This window comes from Podarcis muralis, chromosome 12, assembly GCF_964188315.1.
Source record: "Podarcis muralis chromosome 12, rPodMur119.hap1.1, whole genome shotgun sequence".
NCBI lineage: Eukaryota > Metazoa > Chordata > Lepidosauria > Squamata > Lacertidae > Podarcis > Podarcis muralis.
The window spans coordinates 21,049,798-21,062,026 of NC_135666.1; the positions used below are offsets into that span (position 1 = coordinate 21,049,798).

A 12,229-nucleotide genomic window follows, 5' to 3' on the forward strand; every position below is an offset into this window, starting at 1 on the left:
GCATTAGTTCTGATTGCAGAACCCACACCATCATAAACACAGGAATTTTCTTCATATTGGCTAGAGTGGCAAATAGGAACAGCAAACATGGAACGTTATATTAAGCAACAATTCTTTTAACAGAATTGTTCTCTTCCACTAGTCTACCAGACTCTTGTTTCAGGGATTTGCCCAAATTCCCACTCGCCCCCAAATTGGGAAATGCCTGAAGTGAAATGAAAGGACACCATGCCTAGTATCTATGCTTCTCCAGTGCTCAGTGGTTGAACATTTTTGTACTGAAGACACTTGACTAGTCACCTCTGCAAGTAACAATTACTCCAGGCAACTGGGTTATGCTCTGATTCAGAACAGAGCTGAACATGTGGCCAGTGGCCTGGGATCACATGTCACACTAAGTCAATTATGGCTTAGCACACACATGTATTCTACACCAACCAGAAGCCAATCCAACAGTAGGCACAGAGCAGAAAATAATCCTGAGAAGCCACTTGCATAAGATTAGGAGTTGATGTTATGAATCAATAGTGAGCCTTAATTCAAACCAAAGCACAATATTGGGTATACTAGGACAATTTAATGAATAGCATATTCTGTCAGCTATTTCTGTCAGCTGCAGTCAGTGTATTTGTGCACGAGTGTACTTTTGTTCGCATTAAGCACTTCCTGACCCTATGATGGCTGTTGAAACCTTGCCCTGCACACATAAAAACTGTTTTGCTCCTAGTATTTCTTTGGCAACCCTATCCCAGGGGCTGGGGAAAAACACTGCCTAGAAACCAAACAACTTTGAAGAAAAGCACTTCCAGAATTTGACTGCTTTAATCTTAACCAACAAAGCCAATAATAATTTTATCCCTATTTTTATTTTTTAAACATGATCTTTATGTCATGTAAACATTTACTTTGAGTGTCCAAGCTCTAATTTTTTTTAAAAGCATCTTTTTTTAAGATGTGATGCATTCTACTGGACAGAATGTAGCTCAAACCTGAAGAACAAAGCTACGTCAAGAACAATTCAGAACTACCATTATTAAAAATCTGAGCTGATCCATGTCAATGAAATCATACACTTAAAAGGAGGGCTCAACAATGACAGATTTCCTTTAATTCAAAATTTTAGTGTGCCTTCATAAGCTTATCTGCTACTATCACACAACCAAGAGAGCCACAACTGTTTAAACAGCACCAAGCAAATTTCTGAAATGCAACTGTATTCAAATTGTTTACTTCAAATGGTAACATACAGGTTTCAAAACAATACTAGGAATTTAATATGGAAATTCTGTCCCCGTACCACCTTCTAATAATGGGACTAAGAATTTATCTTTACATTCACGAACAACAGAGATGTGTTTAAACACTGCCACATTTCTATCTGTTAAGATGAATAGCTTATGCTGGCTACAAAGACAATACACAAAAAGCCCCCAAGATTTCCATTCATGTCTCAAAACTTGCGATGAAGAAGCAGCTTGTGAAGTCCTTCCTGTTTTTCCTGCATAACTTAAGGCAACAGAATTCCAGGATGTACAGGTGTTAGCTCACTAAAAACAAATATAAAACTGAAATCTAGACACTACAGTTAATAGGCCACTAACTCCAATAACTGGCCATGTGTAAATAATCTATCCTGCAATTGCTCTGAGGCTGTAATGTTCTCCCCAACTTTGAATGCAAGAATACTGTACAGTGGTACCTCGGGTTAAGTACTTAATTCATTCCGGAGGTACGTTCTTAACCTGAAACTGTTCTTAACCTGAAGCACCACTTTAGCTAATGGGGCCTCCCGCTGCTGCTGCTGCGCCGCCGGAATACAATTTCTGTTCTCATCCTGAAGCAAAGTTCTTAACCCGAGGTACTATTTCTGGGTTAGCGGAGTCTGTAACCTGAAGCGTATGTAACCCGAGGTACCACTGTACAGGCAGTATTTGCAGATGAGAGCATGCAGCTCCAAAAAGCAACACTTGGTAGAATAGGATATGGTGAAGTCAAAAGCCAATACCAATGTAATATATACCTTGAACGCTGAAGACTTCGAGGAGAAGCAGGTTCATGACCTTGTTGTTTGTCAGCAATCACTTGCTGCTGAGATGCTGACTGTGAAACTGGTCCTTGCTTAACACCTGAAGTAGTAACCTGAAAGTTCAAAATTTGACCACATTTCAGTATTACTTCAAATAACTTTAAACTGAAGAGCTATCAATCAGGATTAGAAGTGGGTTACCTCCTGCAACTTATTTCAGGCATAGTACACAGAAATGGAAGGAAGGGTGTCTTCTAATTTGATTTAACTCAAATTGCATGAACAAAGATACTCAAAACTGTCCACACACAACCCCCATACAAAGAAGGTATCAGAAGACTGAGGCTAATCCTACGGTTTGCAGAAGCACCCCTACAAAAATAAAAACTTTATTACAATATATAAGGGACCAAGAGACAGTTCAGTACAAACTTAGCATGTTCAGTGTTGACGGAATGCTGACCGACCGTTGGGAGGATAAATTTGAAAACTGGAATGGAATAGAGCTGCTTTAAAAGGAGGACAGAGGAAGAGACAGATAAATAAAATGACAGCAAGTATTTTGCTATTGTTACTGGTAACTTCCTGGCAGGGACCGCCAATAGACATCTTTGCAAATCCCAGAAACTGTTGTGGGCACCACACACACCACAACTGAGCACACACCTCAACCTAGTCTATTGGCTACAGCAGAATGCTTCTTTTAAGTCTAATTTCAGCAGGAGGAGGGAGCCCTACAGGCACCACGTTAGTGCATTATACAAGACTCCAACTTTCAAAACAGCCCATGATCTTCAATTATCCTGCGAACAAGGCTGGCAACATCAATCCTGCCATGTGGGAATCCCTTGCAGACTACTTCAATGCCTGGAGACAGTCAGACCATGGTGCATCTGAAGCACCAAAACCACACATCTGCCCTAGCTGCAACAAAACATGTCTCTTCTTTATTGGTCTCTACAGTAACAGCAGATGCTGTTGACTTTACCCCCAAAGGTACACTCCTCCATTGTTTCCCAAGATAGCTGGATGCCAACAAGGACAGCTAGATTAACTGGGACTGGACGATATGATAAAATTTATGCTAGTACTTTGTCAAACTGCTCAGAGAACTGTGGGTGGTATGGAAAGGACAGAAGTGAAAGCTGTAGAGAACTAAGAATGTAATAGATCAGTGTTTCCCAACCGGTGTTCCGCGGCACACTAGTGTGCCGCGAGACGTTGCCTGGTGTGCCGTGGGAGGGAGGCGGGCGCTTTCTCGTTCGCGCCCTGCAGCGAGAAGGGCAGCGCAGCGCCGCAGAAGAGGCCCAGGAGGCAGCAGGCGCCCAGCGCGCGCCTGAGTCCCGCCCAGCTCGCCATGTCCGCCCGCAGCATTGGCGACCCGAGCCAGGCTCCGCGCGCGACGCCCGTCTTATGGCGCGCACCTCTGCCGAACGCTCAGCCCCGGCGCGAGCGGCTTAGCAACGCCGTCCAATCAGGGCACATCTCGGCTGGGCGGCCGCGGCATTCTGGGAAATGTAGTCCTCGGGCAGCAGCGGCATTCTGAGAAGGCGCGCTTCTTCGCCGCTGCGCCTTTTCTTCCTCATTCCTTCTTTGCTGGCAACGCAAAAAGAGGCGGAGGAGGAAGAGCTGCTGGAAATGCCTGCGTGGGCATCGGTGCGCACAGGAGATTTAGGCCGGGTGGGGTTGTTAGAGTCAAGATTTTATTTTGTTTATGTCCATCTTGCTGTTCGTGATACTAAACTACTCTTTATAGATCTCGTTATAACTTGTGTGGGGATTGCTTAATTTCGTTGTGGGCGCTTTGATACGGTTTCTTATGAGTGCATTTGGGTAATTATGTAAATATTGCCATGTCGTAAGCCGCCTCGAGCATGGTTTTTAACTATGGAAACAGCATGCAAATGACGATGATATCTAGGGAGGTTTCAAAGGCTTTGTAAGCAGAGTGAAGGAAAGAAATCCAGATGTGATTGTTACGCATTGTTTTTTGCACCGTGAGGCCCTCGTAGCCAAGACTTTACCAGCAGACCTAGTTCATGTGTTGGATGATGTTGTGCGCATGGTAAACAGGCCCAGGTTGCGCACTGAATAAAGTATTTTATAATTTTTCATATTTCTGTTTACTTACTATTTCATAATAAAGTAATTATAAAATACTATCTTTGTGTTTATTTGATTCCTATTAAAGAGAGTTACTTTATATATAGTCAATATAGGCACAGAGTTAATTTTTTAAAACATTTTCTAATGGTGGTGTGCCTCGAGATTTTTTTCATGAAACAAGTGTGCCTTTGCCCAAAAAAGGTTGGGAAACACTGTAATAGATGGACACCAGTTTGTCTAAACCTCCTCCCACAAAGCCCAATAAGGACTGTGCTAAGCACAGAATAGTGACTAATATTTTTTTGGAAAAGAAATCCTGCTAACAACATTTAAAGTAGGCCACTGTTATTATGCCCATGTTGAAGGTAGAAGAAAATGAGAGTGGTTTGCTTGAGGCTGCCTACCAATATAACGAAGGCAAGATCTGTACTGGGAATTCCTGGCTCACTCTTGGCCACTTTGTTACAAAGTCCAACCAGTGACAGTTATAGACTAAAATAATAATAATTAAAGCAACTGGTTTATTCCACCAGAAACTAGAGCATCCATTTAAGATCATCTAATGAAAACTGTTGAAGTACTAAACATTGAGATTCTTATCCTTTGGGTTTCTTGTTTAATACAAGAAACAGCCAAAAATATTTTTTTAAAAATATTTAAAGCATTACAATGTTGGAGTCTTGTGTCTGCTTTAACAACAGAAGCAGAGTTTTGCTCCTACTGTAACTCATTAAAATCTTACCTTTGGCTGTGAGGATACAGGGGGTGTATTTATCAAAGGTTTCAGAGGAACTGTGTTAGTCTGAGGCGTGCTTATCCTTGGAGATACGTATGACCTTGGTGATGAGGCATCCGATGTTAAAGACATTGGGGATTGATTAGATGGCTGAGCTGTAAATAAGACCATGACAATTTTTAAAAATCTTACTCAATCTAAATATTATTATTTTTAAGTATTCTTAGGAAATAAAGCTTGGAAGACTTAAGCAATGGAAGGGGGAAGAGGAGCTGTGACCAAACGAGAAAGCCAAGAGACATAAAACAGTTGCTCCATGAAAGACTGAAAATTACAAACTCAGCAACTTTTTATGCTGTAACAGGAGTCATATCCAGATGATGCTGTTCTATTGTTTGCTGAAACTAGGTGCTGAAGGGTTTAAAAGCTTTGGACTATCTTTTGCTACTTCAGCACCTAAATCTGTATGGAATTTTCACTGCTGAAATGGTTTTACTTAAAGTTAACTATTTAAAGCCTCACACACCAATTTATATAATCAAGTGTAAATCCTGTACTGACATACACAGATGCTTCAGCCTCAGACTGACCAAACTATTAAATAAGCAATTTAAGTACATACTGTCCTTGTTCTTTTTCACTCCTGTGCCACACTAAGCTGAGTCATGTAACAAACCTTAGCTATAGTTTGTGGTTAGCAAGGAGAGCACTTGACCACAAGCACTGGTTTGGATGCCACGCTAAGCCAAATCTTGACTTAGCTTAGCATGGGAATAAAAAGGGTTGGGGAGGAGCAAAACAACTGAACTCCTCTTTAGGAGACCACATATTCATGTGGTCCCAGTGAGCCATAGTCTGGCTTATCACATGGCATGCATAGTCAAATATATTTGCCCATGAAGAGTCTGAAAATATACTGTATATCATGTGGAAGTACACAAAAAAGCTTACTTTAAAGTAGCAGGCAGTCAAGTTGCATATGAATAATAATTGATGGGCATAAGAATTCCCACTTCACACACTGAGCCAGTTTTAGACTGGGGGGGCGAAGGGATCTTTTAAATGGCAAACAAAATATTTATATACCTGCAAATGCAAAGTGTATTTTCCAATATATATTATTAATTATTCAATTTGTTAGTTGCAGCCTCTAGGCCATGCACTACTTAATTTTTGACATCTACCACTGACCAGAGCTCTCTTTAAGAAGTTCTAATTTCAGCTCTCAATTTTTTTCAATGAGGGCATTTTGTCCCTAGATAGACCCAGAAGACCAAACAACAAAAACTAAAGAAAGTTAATTTTAGTCAGGATCATTTTCTGCTTATGATTATTAGCTTTTAATAGAACTAATCGAACTCCCAATGCTTCCACTAAGTTCAAAGTAATATAGCGCATAGCAGGAGTTTTCTAGATAACCTATTTTAGGTATTCATAGTAAGTACCGCATAGTAAGAACTTGAAGTAGATCACTACAGTATTAGCTTTTTTATAGTTGGAATAGATTTGGTCTCCCCTTCCGGAATCTGAATAAGCAGTAAAACTTGTTAAGAGAAATAACAGCATCTTCACACATGCAGCTCAGTCCAACAGAATGTATGCAGTGTCAATTTTGTTGGCTTTAGTAAATGCTGACTATTTATAATGTTATTATGCTTGACTGGTCCAGAAACATTTGGACTGAATTCACCAAACAATTGAATCTCATCCTCCATAAATATGTTCAGAATAACAGAACAACAAATTGTTGCTGCAGTGGAAGCTACCAGCTTTTCTGAACACCCTTTAGGAATCTGACTTTAAAGGTTATATCTATATAAGTTAGTTATGTCCATTATTTTAATAGGTCTACTCTGACTAGGACTAACACTTGATACATTTTCCCTAACTGAATCCCTCTACAGTAAAATGAACCGAAGTCTCATAGCGTACAAGGCAATTTTACACGGAGACAAAAAGAAGCTTCCAAAATACCTTGTGTGGAAAGCTGTGCTGCTTGAGAAATCAGGGAAGTTATATTAAAAGCAGATGGTCCAGCAGTGAGAATTTTATGAAGTATAGATTGTAGAGAAGCTTGTGTCACAGCAGCTGTAAGAACTAACACACAAATTAAGATTACCAGTTTCATTCCCTGAAAAGCAACAGTGTATCTACAATACTTAGTTTTAGGGAATAGTATTTTCTTTCAAAAATAAGTTCCTGATTCAGCTTCTCATAAGAACCTAAGAGCACCCCTGCTGCAGCAGACCAAAGGTCCCTCTAGTAAAAATCCTGTTCTCTCTGTGTCCAACAAGATGTTTAAGGAAAGCCCAAAAGCAGCACATGAGAGCAGCAGTACTCTCCCCGTTTCTGTTCTCTATCAGATGTACACTGCCACAAACAGTAGAGGCAGAACATGGACATCGTGACTAATAGCCATTGATAGTTAAATGACAAAGTAATGGAGGATAAGACTACGTATTATGTGAAGTGGCACTGTTGTTTTTTTGGTCCTGAATCTTGCAACATTCTGTTTCATTGAATGTTAAGGGAGAAAAACTTCTCTCTATCCACTTTCTCCAGTCTACACATTTTTATTCTTCTCTATCATGACTTCCTCTACTTTCCATTTCCCCATAACTAAAAAGTCCTGAATATCCCGTTTTCCAGATCTATCTTTTGAGCTGCAGTGACCAGAATTGTACACATTATTCCTGTAAGTGCAGCAGCAATTGTAGGAATCTGCAGGGATCTGCAGTAGTGCAATCCTGTGTGTGTTCTACTAAGATGTATGCCACACTGGGTTCAATGGTTAAGTTCAGCACTGCAGTTTAAAATGCACTGTACTAAAATCAAATTTAAGATGTTAATCAACTTTCACTGGCTGAAATGCAAGTAGTTCCATTTGTTGCCCCCACTTTCCCCTAAGCTCAATGCAAAGAGTACATTGAAAATAATTTCCAATTCATTAATACAGCCAGTCTTGGCTTCATGCAAGATAAAAGGCAGAAAAACATGGAGGTTCCCAACCCCATTTGTCATGTTACACGAATACAGTGGCAGGCATTTATAGCAGGGAATCACCAGCTGGATTCTCCCCTACAAATGCCACTCCCTCATATTTTGCCAAGTCAGTCTCTATGTCTCTAATTCATCCCTGTAAATCTTTCCTTCCTGCCCATCACCTTAGTAAATGTTCGCTTGGACACATATTTGCAAAGGTAACATTTGTTCTGTAAGCAAGTGCACAATACAGTCATTGCATTAAACTAACACTTTAAATCTACCTTATGTAGAAGTGTAACTTCTACATAAGTAGTCACTTTGTTCGATACAGTATTAGGATAAACTATTAACAATCTGCCTTACCTTCATTTATTTTGGATATATCTACACTTGAATTGTTAAGCTGCAATGTGGCTTGAAGAGCAGGTAGTAACTGTCGAAGGAGATTTGGGTCCTGAAGTAATGGAGGAATTGGGGATTGTGAGACAGGTGAAACAGGAACTGTTGAAGCCGATGAAGTTGGTGCAGAAGCTGGATTCAGCCCAGAAGCAGATGATGTGGAAGGAGTTGTGCACGAGTGGGATAGAGACTTGTCCATTGACACAGATTCTGAAGAAACAGAGATATTTATGTTTCTTTCCATCATAACCCACTCATATTCTTTCACATACTCTAAATCCAGTAATAAATCAAACTTGCCAAAATTATACAAAATTTTGTGGCTGGTTTTAAATTTCTCCCATTATGAAGGGTTTTTTTATTTAAAAAACTGCATTATAGAACACTTGAATTTCCAAAGTGGTTAATGAGATAAAAACAATGCTACAAAGTAAAAGCAAAGGGTGATATTTGTGGCAGCCCACTCATGCAACAGCCATTCTACTTCTCAGAACATAGCAAATTCAATGGGTGTGTTGTGCTTGTGAAATATGTTGTGCACCCCCTAGGGCATCTGCTAAACTCTGTGCACTGTCAGAAAAAAATATCTATCAAACTCTCAAACATCCTGTGCTAATGTTAGATCTCAAACTATTAATATTTAACATAAAAATCTAATAATGAATGTAGACAGTGTAACTGATACAGTTCCTGAATTTAGACCCAAAGCCTGTTTCTAATGTCTTTATATCACTCCTGAAAGGGCAAAGCACCACCAATGTTACCTGTAGAAGTGAAACTTACTGGATTTGGTGGCACCTGCAAACCTTAATGTATGGGTTTGTACAGTATTGTAAGCATACATAATTTGGATGGTATCAGCAAGGAACAGGACACACAGTTTTCAAACAGGTTCAAAATTAGAGTTTATTTGGTCAGGTATCCTGATGTTGGAGAATATCAGAGACTTCAGAATACACAAATGAAATTATGTATGTACAGGTGGAGGGGAGGGTCTGGACAAAAAAATCTCGTTCTCCCCTCTTAATGAACACCTGCTGCTGGATCACACCTTGTGCTTACACAAGAGCACCAATCATATACATCCCACAGTATTCTAAAGTTTCAATGCCAGGTGTCAAGAACTTAACACAGTGGCTTCAGAGAGGCTGTGTAGGAATACTAATCACACAAATATGTCAAACAAGCCAGTTATACCACTTATGCTTTCCTGAAAAGGCTTGAAGCAATTTGATGTTTAAGCATACTTTTCAGATATAAAAAAATGAGTAAATCACTGAAAATGTCATGTCAAAGAAAATAAAAATAGCAACACATGTCATTAGGTGACAACCAAATATATGAGCTGGAGCTGTAGGTTTAAAATTCATGGTTAATGTAAACCTCAACTCATCTGCATAGAGCAAGCAGGCTACAGCTCTAAAGGTTGTGTATTCTATAGTCATCTGACGTAACAACATGGAGAAGCCAAAAACGTTTTTACCTGACAAACTTTTTCTCTCTGTTTTCTGTGAAGGGATGGAAGAGGTGGGTGTAGGCAGTTTTGATAAGGAAGATGCTCCATTTGCATCAAACGATTTCTTTGGCTGGTGGTCAGACTGTAGAGAAAATGGACTAGGTGGAACAGAACTTGGGGTAGTAGATGGGTGAACCACTGTTTTGATGGGATGCTGTACTGGGGTCGAACTACTGTGAGTCTCTGTTCTTGGCAGTCTGTAGTCTCTGTCGTTGTGTCTGCTTGTCTGAGACAAAATATTCTGTGGGAGCATATTAGCGGCATCACTGGAATGCTTCTCTTCCACTTTTGTTTATCATTCACAATGTTGCAATGAGAAACGGAAAAGACCAAATTAGAGCTCCAATACTGACCAAGTAAATATATCTGCATTTACTGAACTTTAATCCTATTCTAGCTCCAATTGTGAAGAATGAACATTATTTCATAAAATACTCAATGCTGTGATGTACTTAACTTTTCTAATATTCATATTATATCTACAAATGCCACACTACAAAGGTTTGAATGCTTCAGTACCAAATTCTATTATTATTATTATTATTTGTTGTTGTTGTTAAATTTATTACCAATAGGTCGGGGGGGGGGGTTACAACAATATAAAATTAAAAACAGTTAAAACAGATTCCAATCACAGGAATTGAGTGGGTCAAAAACACAGTTCTTAGGTGTCAAAGGCAACGCCAAAACGGCAATGGCCAGCAACAAGAAACAAAGACCAGAAGTAAAGAATTAAACAGAAGTAAAACACTGAGCATAGAATAGCAAAAGATATTTAGCAAGGAGACAAAGGTTGTTGTTTTTACCTCAGTGGAGGACAAATAAAAGGACAGAAACCAAACAGTAAAAAAAAAATGGACAGACACCAAACAGTAACAAAGACAGGAAAAAGTATCCTACAACTAAAGAAGAGGAAGATTACTAAGTAACAAAGAATAACAAAGAAAGGAGTTAAAGAGTACTCTGCTGACTAACAGCCAACAAAATAGTGAGAGCTCTGTCCTAGGCAGGAGGAAAAAACTGAGAAGCAGTCTACCTCACACAATTATGTGCTCCTGCCTGAGACTTTTGCAAGAGGAACAGCCCAATCTGAACACTTCTTAATAAATTTGAAAAGTTAAAACAGATTCCAATTACAGGAAACGCACATCTCAGGTGTTAAAAGGCTAGGGTAATGAGATGTATCTTCAACATTTGCAAAAAGCGACATAGTGAAGAAACCAAATGCAACTGTGGGGAGGAAAGAGGGGCTGCCACAAAGATTGCCCTCTCCCAGGCCCCCCTCACCTTCTGAGGGAGGTGGAACTACCATTTCTGGGGACAAGCTGCTAAAATATTCTTGAGAAGCAATGACATTACTGCCTTCAAGGGTTATAGGAAGCTAAACACACTTGCATCTAGTATTCCAACATGAAATAATAAAAACTAATGACACATCTCTAAATTAATTACTCCAAGTTTGAAAACTCAGAAGCATTTGTATTCAAACCTACAGTATACAACATTGAAGTTGTAAAGGGACATAGGAGAATATTTTTAATATAAAAACGAAAGGCTTCATCTTCAGTATGCTTTAATACTGATATTACAATTGTGCTTGAAATTCATGAGAAAGGTTGAATGTGCAATATTTAGAACAATTCCTAAACTGACCCGTTTTTGAAATTAATAAATACACAAAGCAACTTTGATTCTCAACCCAAACAGAGAACTTTAGACATGCTGGTGAACTTGTCATTAAGGGAAAGGGGAAAAGCACCAATTTATGGTGCTTTGTGCAAGGGCTGTGAGTACAATTCATGCTCATAAAATAAATCACAGGAACCATTTCAGTGTATATCCAAGAAGCGGGCACAAGTACATCAAGAAAACACATATAAAGTTTGGCATATCTGTAAAATTTGTTTTGATGTGCAATTACTGACAAAGCATAGAAAATGGATAGGCAGATTTTTTTTATTGTATTAAAACATACATACTTCCACTAGCAAACCCACTAGCAGCAGTTGCCTGCATCACCTCTCTCCTGTAATCTCTGTCTTTTGGGAAACTGTTGACAGATATTTTGCTTGCTTCTTTTTGTCTCTGCTCTCTGGAGAGGAAAAAGCAAACAGTTAAATCATATCAAGTGTACAACACTGCATTTCACCTATTATATTAGTGCTTACCTTTCAAGCCATTCTTTTGGTTTTTCCCACTGGGAAACTTCTGTTCGGCAGTTATAGTAGTACTTTTTGCCAGAAGAACTAATGTGCTCAGACCAGTCATCTGCAGAATCATAGGACTTAGGGGAGGGAGGGCAAAAGTGATGGAATCAGCTTAATATATTATACTCAAAAAAAAAAAACCCAAAAAAACCACCGCCCCTCTTTCCAGTTTGTCCTTTAACATATACTTTAATTTAGTAAGAGGAACCCTTGTGTTCATAGAGATTTAAGGTCAGTGCAGACAATGCCAACTA

At 39.3% G+C, this 12,229-nt stretch overlaps 1 protein-coding gene across 3 annotated transcripts in view; it reads right to left on the reverse strand.

Annotated features, from left to right (window-relative positions):
• Nucleotides 1-12,229, reverse strand: part of WAC (WW domain containing adaptor with coiled-coil) — a 44,575-nt gene that overhangs the window by 5,830 nt on the left and 26,516 nt on the right. For all 3 annotated transcript variants that reach the window (XM_028751401.2, XM_028751402.2, XM_028751403.2), the window contains 7 exons: nucleotides 11,937-12,052; nucleotides 11,748-11,860; nucleotides 9,736-10,053; nucleotides 8,217-8,462; nucleotides 6,843-6,965; nucleotides 4,875-5,023; nucleotides 2,021-2,139 (listed from right to left, as the gene is read on the reverse strand). In XM_028751401.2, the coding sequence (XP_028607234.2) occupies nucleotides 2,021-2,139; nucleotides 4,875-5,023; nucleotides 6,843-6,965; nucleotides 8,217-8,462; nucleotides 9,736-10,053; nucleotides 11,748-11,860; nucleotides 11,937-12,052 (1,184 nt within the window). The remainder of the gene's footprint in view (nucleotides 1-2,020; nucleotides 2,140-4,874; nucleotides 5,024-6,842; nucleotides 6,966-8,216; nucleotides 8,463-9,735; nucleotides 10,054-11,747; nucleotides 11,861-11,936; nucleotides 12,053-12,229) is intronic.